This window comes from Erithacus rubecula, assembly GCF_903797595.1.
Source record: "Erithacus rubecula genome assembly, chromosome: 2".
Lineage (NCBI taxonomy): Eukaryota > Metazoa > Chordata > Aves > Passeriformes > Muscicapidae > Erithacus > Erithacus rubecula.
Window position 1 is genome coordinate 42,963,262 of NC_136685.1, and position 21,807 is coordinate 42,985,068.

The 21,807-nt window shown below is 48.1% G+C and overlaps 1 protein-coding gene across 2 annotated transcripts; it reads left to right on the forward strand.

Moving 5' to 3' along the window:
• Window positions 1–1,103: 1,103 nt before the first annotated feature.
• Window positions 1,104–19,256, forward strand: NR2E1 (nuclear receptor subfamily 2 group E member 1). 2 transcript variants are annotated; one of them, XM_079328879.1, is made up of 10 exons: window positions 1,104–1,347; window positions 1,785–2,009; window positions 7,050–7,195; window positions 7,837–7,924; window positions 8,169–8,404; window positions 9,704–9,850; window positions 14,470–14,566; window positions 14,952–15,101; window positions 15,371–15,476; window positions 17,819–19,256. In XM_079328879.1, exons 2-10 carry the CDS (start codon window positions 1,985–1,987, stop codon window positions 17,979–17,981), a joined length of 1,158 nt encoding a protein of 385 aa, XP_079185005.1. In that variant the 5' UTR covers window positions 1,104–1,347; window positions 1,785–1,984; the 3' UTR covers window positions 17,982–19,256. The 2 variants fall into 2 exon arrangements, with proteins under 2 accessions (XP_079185005.1, XP_079185006.1); XM_079328880.1 differs by lacking the exons at window positions 1,104–1,347; window positions 1,785–2,009 and adding an exon at window positions 4,339–4,446.
• The last annotated feature ends 2,551 nt before the right edge of the window (window positions 19,257–21,807 follow it).

The window sequence follows — 21,807 nt, forward strand, 5'->3', positions numbered from 1 at the left end:
TGCCCAGAGTCATGTAGTGCTGAGACACAGTTATAGTATCTGCACAACAGGAATCACCTATAACCTGAGACAGAAAGATGCAAGGGCAAAATACAAAGCACAGGAGGACGGAGACAATGTGTTTGGGACTGGTCTGAACACCACAGGATCACAACCAACAGGGGGGAAGTCAGCTGTGATGCATCAACACCTCACAGGAGTGACAGGGATGAGAAGGAAGAGACCAAGGGACAGCACCTGCAGCCCCTGCCCTCTGGTGTCGTTGCCTGCCCCTGCTTGAGATAATTTTTCCCTCCTCCTTAGATGCGCACCTCTCACCATCCTTCGGCTGCTCTTGCAACTCTCACCTCTCAGTTGCCATCAGAAGTGGGAGAGCTCGGCAGCCTCTCGGTGAAACCGGAGTTGAGAAGGGTCCCACCTTTGCCCCTCGCCGCCCCCCGGCCCCAGGGCTCCGGCAGCGCTGCTGGGACTGCGGGCAGTGCCGAGCGGCTGCGGGACGGCGGGGCGGCGGTGCCCGGGGGTCGGAGCACCTCCAGCGGGCAGCGGCGGGCTCCTCGCACGGCGGCCGAGCAACAAGTCCCGGAGTCGAGGAGCGGGAGCACAGCCTGCCGTGCGCCCCCGGGAGCCGGCCCCGCTCTCCCCGGCTCCGCGGCAGGACGGCGGTCCGGCTGCCGGCAGGAAAGCTGGAAGCTCGACCCGGCTCGGCCCGGCCCGGCTCACAGCCCCGGCCCGGCTCACAGCCCCGGCCCGGCTCACAGCCCCGGCCCGGCTCACAGCCCCGGCCCGGCTCACAGCCCCGGCCCGCTTCCCGCCCGGCTCCGCCGGCGGCCAACACAGCCGCTGCCCGGGCCGGGGCAAGGGCAAGGGCGAACCGCGGGCGGGCTGCACCTCAGCACGGGAAAATGGAAAGAAACCGGATCTTGATCCGTTCTTTCTGCTTTCCTTTCGTCTTCTGATTTTTAAAATTTTTTTCTTTTTTTTCTTTTTTCTTCTTTTTTTTTTTTTTTTTTTTTTTTTTTTTTTTTTTTGCGGGAGTGGGGAGTTGTCCCTTTTTATGACAGCGAGGGCACAAGGCGAGTGAGGAGGCGGAATCGTCTCGGCAGCCGCTGCATTTTGTGTGGAAGCCGCTCGGGGGTTCATTAATATCATTAGCATTTAACCCCCTCCCTGCCCCCTCCCCTTGGCAGCGCGGGGTGACGTCAGGCGGCGGCAGGAGTTGGGGGGAAAGCGAGGGAAGCTCAGTGGGCGAGGGGCGTCCCTCTCCCCTCCCCGCCGCTGCCTGTCACAGCCTCTCTGCCGATATTATAGGGGCCGAAGCCTGGAGCTCAAAGCGCGAAGTCAGCCAGTGTAATGAACTTCTGGAAACCTTTCCCTTTTTATACCATTCAGTTTCTGAGAGGCAGAGACTGCCTCCTCTGACGCCTTTTCCCCCCTTCCATTATTTTTCCAGGCTCTGATCTCCCTGCTTGCTGCACCGAGGCGCTCGGCGCAGAGCCCCGCTCCCTATCCTACCTTCTCCTTCGCCTCATTGTTGTCCTGGCTGCTGTGGCTGTCGCTTGCCTTCCAGGAGCGCGGTGGCGAGCACAGTCGCAACCCCAGCACCGTCCCAGGGTCCCGAGAGCATCTACTTGCAGAGGGGCAGCCAGCGGCCGCCGACTTTGGGTCACTTCGTTGCTGTTTAATTTTTTTTTTTAATTTTTGTTCTTTTTTTTTTTTTTTTTTTTTTTTTAATTTTTTTCCTCTTTTTTTCCCCCCCCCTCCCGCGCCTTTCCGCGTCCCCGCAGCGTGTCCCCGTCCCTCGGGAGGACATCGCTGGGGGAGTGGGGCTGCGGCGAGGATGTGCCGGCCCCCGCGGCGGAGCCAGCAGTGAGCACCCAAGGGAGGCACCTGCCCCGCGGAGCAGGGGGGGCACGGGGGGGCCGCACCGCCTCGCCCCGCCGCCGACACTTCGCCCCGAGTTTAGCGACACGCGGGGTCTTCGAGCATGAGCAAGCCAGCGGGATCAACAAGTGGGTAATAACGCGGTGGAGGCTTCGAGCAGCCTTTCCGAGGCCGGCTACAGCCTGGCCTGGGGGGCGGGAGGTGGAGGGGAGGGAGAGGAAGGGGAGGGGGGGTTGTGGCTTGGGTTTGCACCCCCCCACACCCCGCGCCCAATTGAAAAAGAAGCGTATATTTCCAACCGGAGTGGCAACGAATATATAGGCTCGGGGTTGCCCCGCTGGAGTTTGGGCCTGGGACTTAGGAAAAGCGTTATCCAGCTGCGTGCCCTGGCTTTCCGTGCTGAGAACCGAAGCAGAAGCCCGTGGGCAGCGAGCCCCCGGGAAGGCGGCTCCGCCGACGGCGAGGAGGGGGCTGGTCCCGAGGGGACGCGGGCGGCTGCGTGCCGGTCTCCGGTACCGTGGTGGAGGGGGGAAGGTTTGGGTTTAAAAGGCATTTCGGCGTTTAAACGTGCTGGTTTTCTCACGGACTTTATGCAATCTTCTGCGACATAATTTCTTTTTAAGAGTTTGAAACTCCGGTCACTCAATTACACGGAATCGCGTAAGCAACTCGGTCGAAGGAGGATTTAAATGCAATACTTTGCACACCATTCCCAGTTACAACAAATAATCCTGCAACGAGGAAAGCAGAAACAACTTAAAAGTCACATTTTCCTTAATCCTAAATCCATGCACCTCATAACTGGGGAATTTAAAGCATGACTAACCGCTCTTACAGAATGGCTCAATCCGTATAATCCCAATGGGACTTTCGGAGTTTGTAATATGGATGGAGTCAGTAACAAAGGGGGAAAAAATACCCAATCCAATTTAATGTCTGACAAGTGATGGATCGGACAGCTATTTCCTCTGCGCTCCGACAGGCTCCCGGGACTGCGGAGCGCCGGCCAAGGGAGGCAAAGCTCCCTCCCGCCGCGGTACCTGCCACCGGCCGCCCCCCGCCAGCCCCGCGGCCTTCTCCTCGCCGCTGCCCTCCATTATTTTGACCCTGGTCCGCCCTTTGTCCGCGGGGGCCGGAGGGAGGGAGGGGGCAGCCGGGGAGGAGGCGGGCGGGCGGCGCGGAGCCCCCGGCGATGCGGCCGAGCTGCCGCCGCCTCGGCCCCGCGGGTTTGTCCTCTCCCTCCGTGGGGCCGGGAGCGGAGTCGTTTTGCCCCAGCCCAGCGAGGGAGGAAATAAAATTGTAGTCGAGGTGCTAAGGTACCAAGCGGGGAAGCGGACGGGGTCTAAAAGACCTGCAGCGGCCAGGACTGCTTCGGCCGAGTGCGCTCCCCGGGTGGTGCGAGGCAGCCGGAGCGGGATCGGGCCCGCAGGCAGCCCGGCCAGGATGTTTTCGTGGCTCCTGGCAGGTTTCTCAGTGATGAAGAAGGGGTAGGAAGGACCGGAGGGTCTCGTCTCCAAAGGGCAGCGGGACTTCTGCCGGAGACATTTTGCGGATGTGAAAACCCGCCGAGCTGGATCGCGCCTCCGGCCCCACGGAGCTGAGCGACCCCCGGCCACCGCCGCCACTTTCACTGCTGACCCCCTGACCCCTGGGGACCGCCCGAAAGGGACCCCCAGGCCCGGCTCAGTCCGACCCCACGGGGATGGGGACACTGGGTCTGCTCAGCTCAGGGGCCCGAGCCCGGCCGGCCTCGGCAGAGCGTGCGAAAGCCCGACCAGTTGTCCCAGGGCCTGGGCGCTCGTTCGGGGGTCCTGAGGGGCTCCCGGGCAAGGGGACTGCATCTTGGCTTTTCTGCCCGCCGGTGGGCGCCCGGCGATGTCAGCTGCGATGTCTGCCTGGGTGGTAACAAGACCCCATCCCGCCGTCCCTCGAGCCCAGACTAACTTCTTTCAACAGCCTCTGATGGTAATTACAGTAATCGGGGCTGCCATATATCCTTTAAGCAATTATGACACACAAAAAAAGCCCCCAAGGACCCCCTGTCGTGGGATGTTCAAAACGGTTTCCCTGCTGAACAGAAATCCCATTTTCTTAGCGCTAAAACTTCTGAGACGAAGCGGTACCTCGGGGAACCGGAGCGCTTTTAAACAGAGTTAATCAGTTATCGCATGACCCCGTGTCAAGCTTACATTTTTCCCTTCCCACCCCCCGCCCTGCCTCTTACCCGTCTACTTATTTCATATTTTGCCCTGCACGAAAGTTTTCTCACAACAGCCCCCGCGGGGCAGGGCTGGGGGTTCGGGGGTTGCAGGGGGGTGGGCAGAGCGCGGCCGAGCGGGCGGCGGGACGGGGCGGCCCCGCAAACCCACAATGCGGGGGGCTCCAGCCGCTCCCTGCCCGTGCCCCCTCCCGGCCCAGCGCCTCGCCGGGGACCGAGGAGCTGAGGGCACCGGGCACGCTGCTCCGGCGGCTGGAAACGCGGTTATGTGGGTTTGGTGGGGTGCTCCAGGTGCTCGCGATTTATAGCAGGAATACGGGAATATACGGACCACATGGTGTGGATATGTACATACATAATGTATAGGATTTTTTTTTTTTTTTTTTTTTTTTTTTTTTTTTTTTTTTCCCAAAGCGGCTCTCGAACTTAAAATCTGTTTGTGGGAAACTAATACAAGTTTCTTCTGTCTCCTCTGGCCGACTTCAGGGCCGGCAGAGCTGAGCGGGCCGCCCGCAGCGCAGGCCGGCCGGGGAAGCGGGGATCCCGTGTGTGCCCGGTGTCCCGGGGGTGGCGGTCACACGGCGGACCCGGGAGCGCGGCCGCAGCCGGGCCCGGTGCCCCGGGAAGGGGAGCGGACACCCCTGGCGCCGGGAGCGGCGGTGGGACGGGGTGCGCAGCGGTGCCGGGCTCGGCACCGGGCTGCAGCACCGCTGCACGTACCGCTTCAGTGTCTCTCCCCCACCCCCAGCCTGCCCCTCCTCCTCCTCCTTTGTGTGCGTGCGTGTGGATCCTCTCTCTCCCCGTGGATGCTAAGGACTGGAGAGGGAAGTCGGGCGCTTTCCCCCGTTTGCATTGTGCGATATCCGAATTCCCATGCTACACTTTTTGACGGGTCACTGGTGCCCCAATAGGCAGGTGGCAAGGAGGGCTTGTAATTACACACTCCCAGAAACCGTGCCTTGGCCTCAGCCCTCCTCACGGGCGCCTACCTGCAGCTCCAAAGCCGCGGTTTGCTCGCAGGCAGTGGTGCGGGGGGGCATCCTTCAGCTGCGCTCCTTATTAATTGCGCAAAAGTTTTCTATTCTTTAACCTCTCTCCCCCCCTCCCACCTTCCCTCCCTCCGCCACCCCTCCCTCTCGCAGTCCCTAACCTAATCCCCGTCCCTCTCGCCGTGTTGTGTATAGCAGCTGTCGGGTTTCATTTAGGGGAGAAGCTGGCAGCTTGTGCTCATTGGAGGCAGTCAAACGAGTTTCAATGGGCAAAATCATTAAGTTAACACTTTATCTAATGTCCCTATTGTCTGCCAGCAGGCATTGTCTTAGAGCCTCAGCGCAGACATGTCTGAAAGTATCTCGGACTCCTAAATTCTCTAGGGAGCGAGAGGAGCCCCTGCAGCCTGTTTCCATTGCCCCCCTTCTGCCCCCCAGCACGGCTCCCCACGCTGCCTCTTTCCCCCCTCCAGCCTTCATCCTCACCCGCCCGGGGCTCTCCCAAAACTACTTATAAACAAATACAGTGGCCCCGAGAGCCCTCCATCAGATTTTGTTGACCAAGGTTTGGGGAGAGGGACTGAATTTCTAACTTAAGTTCTGGTAAGAGGGAAGAAGGCTGTTTGAGGCAGTGGTAATAAAAAGCGAAGAGAAGAGAAGAGAAGAGAAGAGAAGAGAAGAGAAGAGAAGAGAAGAGAAGAGAAGAGAAGAGAAGAGAAGAGAAGAGAAGAGAAGAGAAGAGAAGAGAAGAGAAGAGAAGAGAAGAGAAGAGAAGAGAAGAGAAGAGAAGAGAAGAGAAGAGAAGAGAAGAGAAGAGAAGAGAAGAGAAGAGAAGAGAAGAATACTAAGAAAAAGAAAAATAAACAGCAAACAAGGAAAAGGAAAACGAAAAGAAAAATAAAAGAAAAAAATAAGGGAAAGAGAATAAGAAAACAAGCAAAAGGAAAATTAAAAGAAAAATAAAAGAAAAATTAAAGAAAAAAGAAGAAGAAAACAAGGAAAGGGAAAAGTAAAATGAAAATTCATTGAAAGAAAAAGTAAAGGAAAAAGAAAAAATAAAGGAAAAGAAAAAGAAAAAGAAAAAGAAAAAGAAAAAGAAAAAGAAAAAGAAAAAGAAAAAGAAAAAGAAAAAGAAAAAGAAAAAGAAAAAGAAAAAGAAAAAGAAAAAGAAAATAACCGGAGAAAAGGCAGAAGCCGAGCAGGGTTTTGGCGGGTTTCTTGAACCGGGCTGCAATAGTCTCTGTACGAGTTTTCACATCTCCCTGAGAGCATTTGCAATTCCAGCCAAAGCCGGGGCTGAAGCAGCGCTCGGCGGAGCGGGGGCTGCGGGCGAGGCGGAGGGAGCGGAGCGGGACGGAGGGGCACTGCCCGCCCGCCGCGCTCGCAGCTCCGCCGACTCCTCCGCGCACAAAACGGAGGCAGAAAGTTTTGCTGCAGGTTTTGGGGTGAAGAAAATGGCACGCCTTCTCCGCGGCGGAAATCAGCCTTCTTTCTTCAGGGCTGCTAGTGAGGAGAGGAGGTTACTTGGTTTCCCGGTCATTTTATTTTGTTTTGGGTTAGTTTATTCTGTGCATTGGTCTCCTGACTGCTCTCCTGTCCAGGGAAAGTGCCGTCCTGTTTGCCGAATGCCAGAAAGCGAGGGAAAAACACACCCCCCCCCTCACCAAACCCCCGAATTCCCTCCCCTCCCCCTTCATCCTCACTTCTAGCAGGCAAGACTGCTGCTCCCGCTGCTGTAATCTTCCCTTCCAAAATGGGTCTTGGCGATTATAGAAGATCCAAATAAACGTAGCGGGGCATGAATAATGCTCATTGTAGAAAACTGACACTTGCTCAAGGAAAAGAAAGTTGGCTATAAAATCACTTCATTATTTGCTTGTACTGCGGCTCTGGGGCTAATCCCTCCGGAGGTCAGATTGCTGAGCGCTCTCTCTCTCCCTCTTTCCCTTCTCTGCTTTCAGGTCGCATTTTAGACATCCCTTGCAAAGTGTGTGGGGACCGCAGCTCCGGGAAGCACTATGGGGTTTACGCCTGCGATGGGTGCTCGGGATTTTTCAAGCGGAGCATCAGGAGGAATAGGACTTATGTTTGCAAATCAGGAAATCAGGTACCAGCCTCAGCCTAGCCTCTTCACCGCCTGCACTCCCTACCCTGCATTTCCCCAGGGAAAATTTCACCCACAGAGACACCCGCAGCAAGATGCAGCAGCCACTCAGTCTTACCCTCCCTTCCCGGGAGTCCCGGGCCGAGGCTGTCCCAGCCCGCCTCCCTCGGCACGTCCCCCCGCCCCAGCCCACCGGAGAGGATGGGGGAGATGCGCAGGGAGAGGGAAGGATGCGGGCAGGGGGAGGGCACAGCCAGCACACCGCCTGGTTATGGGAGGACAGAGAGGGGCAGCCTCCCGTTAAGCCTCTGCTCAGCCCGGCGATGGACAACCACGGGTTTACACGCCGGCGTGTGGTGCCCGCGCCCAGGCGGAGGCAGCCCCGCTTTTCGCCTTGCTGCTCCATTCCCGGAGCGGGGATGCGAGGCTGGAGCGCGGAGGGATGCGCGGTGCAGCGGGGCGCCCCGAGGGGCGGCGCCGCCGTCGCTGTCTCGGGTGCTGAAGGCGGCCCGGCCCGGCCCGCCCTGTCCCGGAGCCCAGCACCCGGCACGGCCCGGCACGGCCCGGCAGGGGCGGCCCTGCGCGCCCGGGGCCGGCGGGTGGGCGCGCTGCTGCCCCCGGCCCGACCGCTGGCTGTGTTGCAGGGAGGTTGCCCGGTGGACAAGACGCACAGGAACCAGTGCCGAGCGTGCCGGCTGAAGAAGTGCTTGGAGGTCAACATGAACAAAGATGGTACCTGCTCCCCCTCTCCCGGGGCTGGGGTGGCGGGGCAGCAGGAGTGAGCTGCTCTCAACCGAGCAGCGCTGCGACACTCCTGTCTCCTAATGACCCTCCCGTCCTGCGGCAGCTTCTCCCCAGACACCTCTCGGGCGGGGGGCACAGGGCTGGCCTCACAAAATTGCAGGGAGGAGGGAAGCCCGGTCGGGCACTGCGGATCCCCGAGGTGACCCCCTCGCCTCTCTCTGATGCCCCACAGCGGTGCAGCACGAGCGGGGCCCCCGCACGTCGACGATACGAAAGCAGGTGGCCCTGTACTTCCGCGGGCACAAGGAGGAGAGCGGCGGAGCCCCGCACTTCCCCGCTGCCGCCCTGCCGGCACCCGCCTTCTTCACCGCCGTCTCCCAGCTGGAGCCCCACGGGCTGGAGCTGGCGGCTGTCACTGGCACCCCGGAGAGACAGGCTCTGGTGGGCCTGGCACAGCCCACCCCGAAGGTCAGTCACTGCCCTGGCACCCGGCAGGCTGCTAACTTTGCTGCTGAGGTGCCTGCAACGTGTCGGCTCCTTCCTCCCTCTGGGCAAACAGCAAGGCTTGAACCTTTGTGGGTTGTGGTGGGGACTTTTGTGACTCCCTAAAAGCTGTGAGGATATGAGGTGCAGCACCCTCTGGAGAAGAGGGATGCAGCAGGACCAACTGATAACCTGCTCTGTACAAACCCTGTCTCTCCTACATTCTTATACCTTCATGGATGCAGAAATGCTCCTCCTGCCTGGAGCCCATCCACAAGTCAGTTTTAAACCTTGTTTCACAAGGAATGCAATCCCTGTGAATGAGTTTTCTTCAGCAAAATGCCAGTCTCCACAGTGGTGTAGTTCAGAAAGTACTTTGTGTACTGACCAAAGCCTGCAGCTTGTCCCCACAGACACAAAACCCAAACTTGGCTAAGCTGGCTCTCTGCATTTCTTGGTTGTGACATTTCCTAAGCAGCCCAGTGTAAGCACTGCTGTGGCCTCAATTGCACAGGAATTAGCTGCAATACAGTATTTTTCATTAGTCCATTTGCAATACCATTTGCATCTTCACAGCATCTAGAAAATCACAGAAGAAACTGCTTAAATAGTTCTGTATTTTCAGAGCTGATAGGTAGCTTGGCAGAACCCATCAAAAACGTGGTCACAACATATAGTTTTATGTGATAATTTAAAAAAATGCTGAATCAGAAATTATTTGGCAAGAAAATGTAGCACACTCTTGAAAACAACTCCATTCAAAAACCCTCCACAGCCCTGGATAGTCATGCTTTGCTCTATGCAACTACATACAACCTGTTGCAGTCAAGGAGCAAGATGAAGGTTTAGGCTAAATGGATATTTACTGCTTTGCTGAGCAGGGCTGGAATGCTAAATCAGCTTCTGAAGAGAGGTTAGAAGTTACACGTTGTTAATAAAACTTCTATTCTTCTAACTCTGCTATCAGAGGTATACTATCATAACAGAGTAAAGCATGACACATAATTTTGCCACATTTTCCCTCCACCCCCACCCCGATGCAACAATTTAATTCTCCTTTCAACCTCCTGCTCTGAACAGTTTCTTTAGTACAGCTCATCCACATTGATAAGCAGCAAGGAGCAGCTGGCGTGAGCCCACTGCAAGCAATGCCCTCTGCTTGCAGAACACGAGAGTGCACACTCTGTGCTGGTCATGAGCAGGAGCACTGAATGTAGGGGAGAGAAGAGCAGGCTGCCTTGGTGCCACTGGATGAAATGGCTTTTGTTTTCTCTTTGACATTAGTACCCACATGAAGTCAATGGTACCCCTATGTATCTCTACGAAGTGGCCACTGAATCCGTCTGCGAGTCAGCAGCCAGACTTCTCTTCATGAGCATCAAGTGGGCCAAAAGTGTCCCAGCCTTCTCCACCTTGTCCTTACAAGACCAGGTAAGGCACTGGCAGCAGGAGTGGCATCAGCCTGACCTGCCTGTTAAAGAGGGCTCAGACTTCACACTTCACACTGAACTTCCAGCCCTAAGATCTTGAAATCCATAGTGGACTACAACAGCTCTGAAGTTCAGTGCAGAGTTTCAGTCTGTCCCTGAAAACCAGGCAGTGATTTAGAAACGGCTTTCCTCTGACTTTTATCTCATGAAGCAAGTGAAAAATCAAGACAGCAAAAAAGAAATCTAACATAAAATGAATACTATGGAAGGACAAGTGCTAGAGGAGAAATCACCAGGCTGCAGGCTAACCTTAGCATGCCCAGGACAACTTTTCCTCCCATAAAATGGGGAATAGCATCTTACTTTGCTTTTGGGATAAAAAATGCTTTGTTAAGTTTATGGTCTGAGGATATAACTGAGATTGTTTCTGAAGACCAATTTTCTTCCTTCTCCCCCTCTCCTCCTCCTCCTCCTTCTCCTCTTCTCCTCTCTTCTCAACTGTTTAAACAGCCAACAGCCAACATTTTTTCCTTATTCACCTTGGCTTATAGTTACATCAATAAGGTGGAAGCAGTATTTGGCCAGCCCTCTATATTTTTTAACATTAATTAAAATCTTCCCTAATATGTTTTGCTTTCCTCTATGATAATTTGCCTTTAGCTCAGGTAAATCATAGGTGAACCATACAAGATGAAACAATTTCTTAATGACTTGATCCTTGATGAGGACTCAGTGTGCTTTGTATAATGCACCAATTTTTAAGAAAGTAATCAGACAATTGTAAAAATGGAAGGTGGAAATCTACACAAAGCTCCAATCATAAAATACATCTAATACTTTGATATGATTGAGCTAATTTACCAAAACGGTAACTAGAAAAACTGTGCTATGGATGTTACATAGCAGTTGTCAGAGGAACTAGTTCTTCTCCCCAGAAGCACATTTTAAGTGTTGCAGTTGATATGCAAATACATATCTTGAACAAAAAGAAAAGAATTTAATAGGAAACCAATAGTATTTTCAATCTAAACGTAAATAATGATGGTGACAATGTGTTGTGAAGCTAAGATATATAAAAATGCTCATTTTCTAGCACCAAACCCAGATTTTGAAATTAGACAGAGAGGAATGCTGCTCAGGTTCACCTGCAGCCCTGCTACACAGAGGATGAGAGGAGTGATGAGACAGGGCCTGGAAGGTCACACATGCCAGTAGGAAGACAACAATCCTGGTGTGACATTTCACTGCTCTCTCATCGAATCTTCTGTGGCCACTAATGCTGTGGAGCACTGGATCTGTCACAGTGAGCAACCAAAGAAACAGGCTCAAGTTTCAGGGACAAGAAGGATGTGCACTCCTCCAGCAGCAGCCCCAGCACACAGGAGGAGACTAGATCCATCTCTGGACCAGTGACTCCACAGGAGACTCCCTAAGAAAAGAGTTTATCTGAAATAATAGGGAGGCATTTCCCACACCATCATCTCTGTTAGTGTGCAGAGGAGGAGGCAGCAGGATCTGGGAGGAGGGGAAATCTCCATGACAGGTGACCAAGTATGTCTCAAACAGCAGGGCCTGCCTATCTACCATAGATGCCACAGTGCTCCTGTTAAATAACTACCTCTTTCACTTTCATAGCAGGGACTAATCTTAGTGAATAACATATTAAAAACCCAGCCTTTCCTTAACATCACTCTCACTTGCTGCACCTCATTGCAAGTCAGCTTCCTCAAAATTCAGAGCTGCTCAGCTCAAAAGCTTTGATTTGGGCCTCTTTCTGCTAGATTCCCCTGTCATACTTAGGAGAGATGGAGAAGAAATAATTCTGATTTTAATCACCTTATTTAATGAATAAGTTGATATTTATAGCATTTCTATTACTTTTTTTAATTTGACAATGGTCCATCTGTAAATGTCTGCATTTTTCTTTTGGTATTCCTGACATCTGGCTGAGGAGAGACTGAAATATTTTCCTGAATTTTGCTTTTTTTTTGTTTCTCTTCTAAAAAGGCAAGTGCACTGTGATTTCTGGACTCTGTGGTGGTTTTATCTTGAAGGCAGAGAAATAAATAGAAACCAATTTGCTGATAGAACATAAGTCTGAGCATTGCTGCATTGCTTACCTCTGGTAAAACAGAGGCTGTGTCCCTTCCCTGGATTCATACAGATAAGTTCATTTTGAAGTGGATACCACACAACAAAAACTGTCATGCCTCTAGTTCTGCTGGCCTGCACACCTGCCCACATTAGACAGGCTAACCCAATGCATGTCAACAACAAAAGGTCACACTAAGGATGGGGTTGATTAAAAAGCAAAACCAGTTGTTCAGAAAGCCTGGTACTTGTTTCTTTGAAAAAGGAGGGCTGAGTATGACTTCAGCATGAATTATTTTAATTGGTGGTTTTACAGACTTATACATAGGCATGAAGAAAGCTTTAGCTATTGGAATAGTCTCTTATTTCTAAAGTCTTCTGACTTTAAAGACTTGGTGGGAAAGAAAAAATGAAATTGATATCTTCCAAGAACCACCATTCATTACCATTGTATCTGCATGAATGAATGACAAAAAAAGTTTTACAAAAGCAAATGAGAGGCTGGCAAATAATTTCCTATGTGATACAGACACCTGCACATCCACCAGGTGAGATTATCCAGAGGAGGGACTGCAGGCTGCAGTGGTTAGGAAACTTAAGAGCAGATTCATCTGCTCTCAGAAGAAAGCAAGCTGAGATGGGCACCACACTCTAGACACAGCAGCCTCTCCCCATGTCCATTTCAGGCAATAATCTGGGCAGTTTTTGATACTGTAAAATCCAATGTGAGTGTTTCAAACAGCAATTGTATGCAGACACATGAGTACCTTCCTGTCACAATTTCCTTAGGTTATGGTGCTGCAAAGCACAGAGGGCAAAAAGGCATAAAATGGACATAACCCTGCAGTGACAAGTTGAGAGCAGAGACTCTGAGAATTCTTCCTTCCATTCAAATTGGAACAGGTGGTTTAAAATTTGTAATCGTGGAATCACAGGAGGGGTCAGGTTGGAAGGGATCACATCTGGTCCAACCTCCCTGCTCAAGCACAGTCATCCCAGAGCATATGGCACAGGATTATGTCCAGGCAGTTCTTGAATATCTCCAGTGAGGGAGACTCCATAACCACTTTGGGTAACCTGTTCCAGTGCTTGGTGCACAGTAAAGAAGTTTTTCCTCATATTCAGGTGGAATTTCCAGTGCAGTTTCTGCCTATTGCCTGAAATCCTAGTGGCTGGCAACAAGTAAGACTGTGCTGAACAGCAATATTGTTAAGAATTTGCACACAGATGAAGGATACTGATGCCTTCTGTATCACCTACTACTTTCACGTATCTGATTCTAAGGATATCATCATTAATTTGGTACAGCATCTTTTTTACTTTGTTCTTCTTTACAGATCCTTTACATATCTAAAATACCCTCCTTCCTCTTTCCCTAAGAAGCTGTGCTGCTGATAGTTTCAGGGACCATGGCAACATTAAAGATTGCACGTTTCAGGATTTTGGTTTGGTGGCTTCAGTTTTTTTCTGCTTGAGTTTTGGGCAATCTGCTTTCACTGCATGGAGCTGCTAGAAGATATCTTCTACCACTACAGCCCTCTCCCCTTCAAATCTCTCCCATCCTATTGTGTGACACAAGGTGCCAGCAACATGCACCACCATGTGCCCTTTGCCATGAACTTCAGCTGAACCTGAGGTCTTCCAAACCTCTCTTAAGAGTTGGGCTGGGCTAACAATCCATAGATGCCCTCAAGACTAACATGTCTGGTGTAGCTTTGCCAGCCTGCATTTCCAGAAGTCTTGTCTCCTCTTCAGATGCACCACTGCCTCTTCAGGGAAATTACAAACATTGCCTCAGAGGAAACAGAAAAACACATCCTCCATACACACAGTGTGCAAAAACTGCAGAGAACTAGCAATGCTGTCAGCGTAGGTGGCGGGATATTTGCATCTCTGAAAGGAAAGAACTCTTAGTGCCTGGAATTTCAGAGTGATTTTAAGCAAAAAAGCAGAAAAACAGGTGACACTGAGAACTTGTTTGTGCATCCAGATGCTGTGCTTGACAGATCTAGACTAGCTTAGAAAGGAAGGGGTTGTAAGATGGATGTGTGCTCTAAAGCACTGCTCCCTACACTGAGGCAGGATGCTATCCAGGGTTTTCTTCACAAATTTTGCCTTCCTGAGGGAAAGGAGTACAATCCCCAGAGAGCAAGAGGAAAACACTCATCCAACCTGTCCTAGAACAGCTGTATAAATGCTGAGGGGGAGGAGAGAAAACCCATACCATGCTGAGAAAGCAAGTGTGTTCATGTTAAATGCTCTGGGAAAAGAGTTCTCACTCTCTTTCTCTTCCCTTTTGGTCCACAACATGGTGCACAGTGAGCCAACCCTCAGTGTTTTTCTGCAATGCACTGACTTATTTCTAGACACCTTCTCAAAAGACTAAGAGAAGAGCTAATGAATGCTGTGGGGGAAATACCATGACAGGCATTTAAAGTAGTTTTTAAAATAACAAAATTTACATATTTAAATTGTTTATAAATCTATAAATTATACACTATGTTATATTGTACATCTATTGTATGACAGCTGATGCTTTTGGAAGATGCTTGGAGAGAACTGTTTGTTCTAGGAATAGCACAATGGGCCATTCCAGTTGATGCTAACACTCTACTGGCTGTATCTGGTAAGAATTGCACAATTTAATGACTTTGTTACAAAAATTACCATAAAAATACATTACTGAAAAAAGAACAACATGTAAAGAATAACAAATTCCTACCGAACAATAGAGCATACCTGTCATTTATAAATCTATATTTAAATGCAAATAATGTTGTTTTGTTGTATTCATGACTGCTTGCATTGTCATTTAAATGCAAATTACTGTGTTTGTTATCATCCAAGAGAAGATTTTATATTAACTTTCATACAATATAGTCAGTTTACATGGAACCAGATAGACAAGTGTGACAATAGAGAGGACATTGATACAGAGAATTTTGTCAGAAATCAATATAAAATAAAGCAAACGCCTTTAATATTATTTATTTCATCTGTTTCTGTTTCAGGCATGAACAGTGACAATACAGATTCTCAGAAGCTGAATAAAATTATTTCAGAAATACAGGCTTTACAGGAGGTTGTGGCTAGATTTAGACAACTTCGGCTAGATGCTACTGAATTTGCCTGTCTCAAATGCATTGTCACTTTTAAAGCTGGTAAGCAGAAAGGATCTCTCACTTGTCTGGTCTGAAAACTATGAGGTTGCTGCTTTAAAGTGAAAATGATGTTTTAAAACAGGCATAGCTTTGTATCACCCATTAGGTTTCCTGGTTTTGAATTCCAATAGTCATTGCTGCATTTTGAAAGGGCTGACAATGGAGTGCTGGGGAACTAATGGGAACATTTAATTTCCATTGATAGCACTAGCTGAACTGTTTTGATCACCCAAGAGTCAAGCTGAACTAGTAACTGATCTGCTTTCCAGTGCCCACACACAGTGGTTCTGAACTGAGGAGTTTCCGAAATGCTGCCGCCATAGCCGCCCTTCAAGACGAAGCCCAGCTCACCCTGAACAGCTACATTCACACCAGGTCAGTGGTGCACTCTGTCAATGCTTCTGGCAGCTGTAGGGGTAAAATCCTGCTCTCATTGCACAGAAGGTGACATTTGCACTGACTGAAATGGGGACCAGGCTGCTAAGAGAGTATACATTGGCCGTCAGCCTGCTGGGATTAGGCATTTTCTGACAAAATAGAACCACAGAAAATGTTGGAAAGGATCCTTAAAATCATCCAGTTCAACCATTAACACTGCCAAGTTCACCATTAAATCATGTTCCCAAATGCCACATTGACATGTGTTTTAAATATCTTCAGGGATGATCACTCCACCACTTTCCTGTGCAGGCTGTTCCAATGCTTGACAACCCTTTCGGGAAAGAAACTTTTCCTAATACCCAAACTAAACCTCCATTGGTGCAAGTCGAGGACATTTCCTCTGGTCCTATTGCTTGTGTCTGGAAGCAGGGACCAAAACCCATGTCACTACAATTTCCTTTCAGTTAGAGAGTGATAAAGCCTCGCCTTAGCCTCTTTTTATTCAGATTAGACAACCCAAACTCTCTTAACTGTTGCTCTAGACCCCTTACCAGCTTTGTTGCTCCTCTTTGGGTGTGCTCCAGCACCTCAGTGTTTTTAAACAAATAGAAAAGTGTTAAAAGGAAAGCTCTTCCTCTGGGAAGTGATACCAGCTGTGCAACACTTTGTAGTTCAGAGGGCTAATCTTGTCTCTATGTTTTATTCAATCAAATACCACTAAAAATGATGCTCAAAACATTGCATCTCAGACCAGAATGAGCACCTTTCACCTGGAATCTCTAGTTTCCATATAATTTTCCTCCATTTTGCAGACACAGAAATCAGGACACAAGGAACTTAAGTGGCTCTTCCAAGATGCTGCCTGGAGTTTGTGCCCAGGTTCAAATGAAAACTCTGGAATTTATGAATCCCATTGTGGTGCCACAGCAAAGTCCTTTAGTTGCAGTGAAGGTCCATAAGACTAAAACAGTTTGAGATGGAGCAGTGGAAGAGGAACTTTTATACCATTTTTTTTCCCTCTGATACTTTGATTTGCTGTCACAGTAGCTTTGTCAGGCAGATGTCCTATCAGTATCAGAGATTAGATGGTAGCAGTCTCTGAAGCACTTCTACTAGTCTACAGGGAATGGCCTGCAGTGGGGATGAAGGTAAAAGTGCAAATTCCATCCAGTTATGGCTGCTTCAGGGCAAAAAGAGTAACTGCTGCATAGCAGTCTCTTCCTGTTCTTAAGGAAGGCCTTTTTCCATCAAGATTGCTCCCTGGAGATGTTAAGTGAGACAGGGCCTGTTGGAGAGAGAAGCCAGGGCGGAATACAACGCTGCAGCTTCCCTTCCAAGGGAACAACTTTTCCAAGCATTTCTGTGTTAGCAGAAGCATTTAAATACTGTGCTAGCCAGTGTATGCTGTAAACGATTACAAGGGAAAAGTGCAGTCCACTGACCCAACTCTCACTCAGACTCCATTGTGAGAGGACTTTCAGCCTGTTTCATCCTCAGGCTTGAATTTACCCTCCTGCCAATGCCACTGCAGTATCAGCCCTTCGATCCCAGTGGAGCTGCTTTCAACAGGATGCAAGGGAGGGCAGTCTGGAGAAGCAGTGTGTTTCTCCAAACAACCTACACTTTCCTTTAGGGAGACCACTGTCAGCAGAAGTTTGAACATCACTGTTGTAAAGCCAGCGTTAAGTACAGCTACAAATGCATATCCTATGCAGTGCTGGCTTCAAAAGCTGGTAGAAAGGATGGAAAATTCCTATACACAAACACATTACCTGGGGAACACCACAGCTTCTTTAACCACAACTTTCCTTACAAATGTCAATTGGTATTCAATATAACTGCTAACAAAATGGGGTAAAGTAGTTACCACGACAATCCAGCTAGTTTTAAACTGTACTTCAAATGACAGGGTAGTTACTACAAGTCAAGCTCTTCCCTGAACTGCATTGAAAACTTTGCTGTATGAGGGACACATACTGTTCTAGGGGAATGAACAAAGGAGCTAAACAAACTCAGAAACCTTGTCCCATATTCTGCTGACTGCCATGGAGAGTTTTCCTTGGAGTCAACCTTCTTGCTCACACAAGTACAAAACACAAGGTTTTGCCATAGTGTCCTGGGGTGACACTAGTATTCCACTAGATTCTCAGTCATTGTAGACCATGAAGACTGCACTTAGGTTGAGGTTATGGGGTTTTTTCCCAAATTTGTCTCAAACCAGGACACGCAGGTAGCACCATCTGTGTAATTTAGTAAATACTGGTCTTTTTCTATAAAATAATGTCCTTCCTTTGAAAAAATACTTCAATGAAATTCTTTTTCTCTCTGCCTCCCAGGTATCCCACACAACCCTGCCGTTTTGGAAAACTTCTATTGCTTTTACCAGCTTTACGTTCAATTAGTCCATCTACAATAGAAGAAGTGTTTTTCAAAAAGACCATTGGGAATGTACCAATTACAAGACTGCTTTCAGATATGTACAAATCCAGTGACATATAAATTACCTTAAAATAAACAATCAGGATGGACAGTTTGAGAAGAACTTTTATCTATGGAGAATAAGCCTCAACTAACAAAATCTACAGGAAGCATAAGCCTGGGAATGTTTAGTCCTTAAACTCATTGACAAAAAATACCCCAGTAGATATGATTCTGCTGCTCTGAACAGAGTGATTTAGATCATGGAGAGAATGCTTTGTTCTACAGAAAAAGTGAAAGTGGTTGGAATTTGGCTGCTATTCCTGTTACTACAGGATGGAGGCAATTCAGATGCCAGTCATAGTTAACAAAGACTCTGCTATTCTCTCATTTAACTGGCAGATCTGAGACAAAATGTGAAAGAAGGTACTTTAGCTTGCTCAGTATTTGGAACTGGGTGACCAAACTTGGCTTCTGTTGTAACACAAGATGCGGTGGCCTTCAGAATTGTTTTAAAAGTAGCCTATGTTGGGAAAATGTTTTTAATACGATAGGCAACATTTGAGACCAAGTTACCAAAACATTGCTTCTGGTATAATACATCATGAAGTGGCCTTCAGAACTGATTAAAAGGTAGCTTATGACGGCAGCTCCATTCTTCCTACAAAATGAACTGGTGATCTTTGACGTGGATGTCACCACAATTTGTTCAGTTAACATCTCAAAGACAGAAGAGCTTTATACATTTCCTCCCCGACCTTCCCTCCTTCCTCTTCCACACACACAGACATACATTCACACACACCTGAAAAGAGACATCACAAGAAAGGAAGACTAAAACAGCAAAACCAAATACAATGGAGATGACCGCTTCAGTGATCTGCTGGCTGTCCCGTTGGCACAGTGCTGAAACCAAAGGCAACGGTGGCCAAACTCTTTGTCGATGAGATGCGCAGAGAAATGAAATGACTATAAAAAAAGTCAATGGAAGGAATTTTATTTCAAAGAAATAAAGGTTGTGACTGATACAATGCTAACAATTTCCAAAAGTCTCCAATGCCTTTTTAGAAAACTCCAGGTTCTAATTTTGAAGCCTTGTTCGCCTACACCCTCTCACATACAAAAGTTATAAGCTGCTTATTTGATGTATGAAAAATGTAGAAAAAAATTTTAAAGATAGCTGCTGTACTTTTCAAAATCTGATTTGTTATTAGGAACTAGCACTGAGAAAGATCAGCACTTGAACTATCATAGAATGAGTAAAACTTTTCCTGTACAAAGTGGATTAACCGATTTGTGAAGTTAAAAAGTTGTACTCATTGTATTTACAAAGAATAAAAATATATTGAATTTAAATTGCTTTCCACTGATCTTTTAACTGTTGTCCTTAATCAGCTTCTTTCACTGTTCCCTACTTACCAGGGAATAGAAATGTTCTTTACTAAAACGGATTGTCCTAGGTCCTGTGGAGTTTCCATCATCAGAGGTTTTTAAAAACAGGTAAGACAAACATTAAAGGAGTAGCTTAGGTGATCCTGCCTTGTGAGATCCTGCATAGAGCTATTTTCTGTAATCCAAATAAACATCAGCAGCAAGGCTGCTTTCTCAAGAAGGTGAAATGTAACTTTTTCTAGGATACAACACTAAATGCATCAGAGGTCTACTCCACTATGTGCCTTCTGTTGCATGTTATTACAATTTTTAATATCGGTGAACTGTGCAGCTAACAAAAGATGATGAGTACAAAAGCACTGCTTCAATTAAAAAGACTGAGGTTTTATTAAGATGTCTAACTGCATAATCACACCAAAGAAAGGCGGAAACAATCCCCAACCAACAGAACAACTTGGCAATAGTAGGAGGGAAATGTATTGTTCATATGGCAATGAGTAACTGAAGAACCATGCATGCTAAAATGACATGTGGAAATAATCTCTGGCTCATTGGTTTGCAGTGTCAAGGAATACAGATCACAAGTGAAATCCTAGCTCTTGACTTCCAAGCTCAAAAATCTCACGTTTCAGAGGCCAAAGTTTTAACCCTAGCTCTTTCCATTTGCAGTCTGCTGGGTCTAACATTCTCTTTTCCAAGACAGACAGACCTAAATACACAAGATGAGTCACGGCCTATGGGACCTCAAAGTATCTTCTATACAAAACAGCTTAGGGCACTTAAAAATGCACTTACCACAGGGCACAGCACATTCTTGGAAAGAAACCAACAAGCTTTATAAGCCCTTCTTCCTGCACCTGTAATAATCTTCAACAATTTTCTGTTCTCTACATTAAAAAGAACCTGATAGGGCAGAAAAATCAATTGTGGTTCTCCACTCTGTGACAATTCAGTTTATGAGCTGGAGAAGTAGAACCCAGTGCTGCAAAGAACCCATCACAGAACATTCATTTCAATGAGATTCATGCTAATGTTCTAGAGCTGCAATAATAAAGATGAACTGCACCCACCCTGCTAGGCAACCAGGCAATCGCACCCTGTAGTTTGCTGTAGTCCCAGTTCCTGCATCACCCAGGCTAGAGGACAAAACAGTGTACTGGCAGAGCAGGCTGGGCAATGGGACCACACCCATATCTCATCCTCTTACCTGCACGACCTGGCCCAGCTGCAGAGCAGACTCTCAAGCTGGGAACAATGCCCAGATCCCTGTGGCTTAGGCACAGCCAATCTCAGACTGTGTCTTGCTCCCATTACTGCACATTGCACTGAAGCACAACCAGTTCCACTACACTAGAATTAGGGTCTCTAGCTAGCCTTGAAGCACTGAGAGCTAGGTGAGACCCCAGAGTGCTATACAAACGCCCTGTCATTCTAAGGGACTAATGCTCAAAAGTCCTTTGGAAATAGGAATTCTTCGATTTCAAGAATGCATCTTTTCCCTCTTCAACTTAAATATTCTGCGTTTTTTCGTGGCAAATGATAGAGATTGTGTCATCATCTTTCAGGTTTAAGATATGGCATTTGTTTTGATTTCTGAAAGAAGCTTCTCTCAGAAAATAACACTTGAGAAAAAAAAAACCCAGCTTATTCTGTGTCTAAACCTACATAATGAAACTTCAATAGATTTAACCCTTCTCAAGAATAACTTAACTTTTAGGGGTGATTCAACAAAGAGAGGGAAATTTGGAAATTATTTACATTATCAAAAACATCTTGAAAAATGACATCCCTGGGCTGCAAATGAACTGTCAGTTTTGATCCTTGGTTTCGTGAATAGCTAGAGAGAATCAAGAACAGTTAGAGATCAGCACAGTCTCAATTGAGGTTTCCACCTGAATTTAAATTATTCAGAGCAATTATTCAAACACCTATCTATTCACTAATCAATAGTAAGTAATTACTAGTACTATGTGTAATCCAGCCAGCCACCACTGCCTTGTCAATTCAGTCCTTTACACTCAGATTTCTATAAATGAGATTAATAGTCTTAGTTAAAAGAAGCTACTAATTTTGCCAGCCAGTTTGTAGGATGCTCTTTACAGAGGTAAGTGTCATAAAAAGGAAAAAACCAGCAGAGCTGAGTCTAAGCCAACATGTAGCTACCAAATAACACAAAACACTTGAGCAGATTGCTGCTAGTGTTTTGGAATCTGCTTTCAAGAGCATCTGGAGAGGTAACTCCCCATGTTACCCAAATATCCCACTTGGAAGACCAAGGAAGCTTTTCTAGCTCACTTCTCGTATAAAAGACAACTTCAGCAGTGCCGCCTGCGAATTGCAGTTCAGCCATCCAGCACCTGCACTGCACCAGTGATCAAACCAGCACAATGCTACAGCTCACCCCCTCCTTTAGTGTTCAGGGAAGTGGTCTCTGATCACATCTTACAGCAGACTTGTATGATTTCCTGTTCCTAATTCTACATGCAGAGCAGAGCTACTTTAATCTAGGAATATC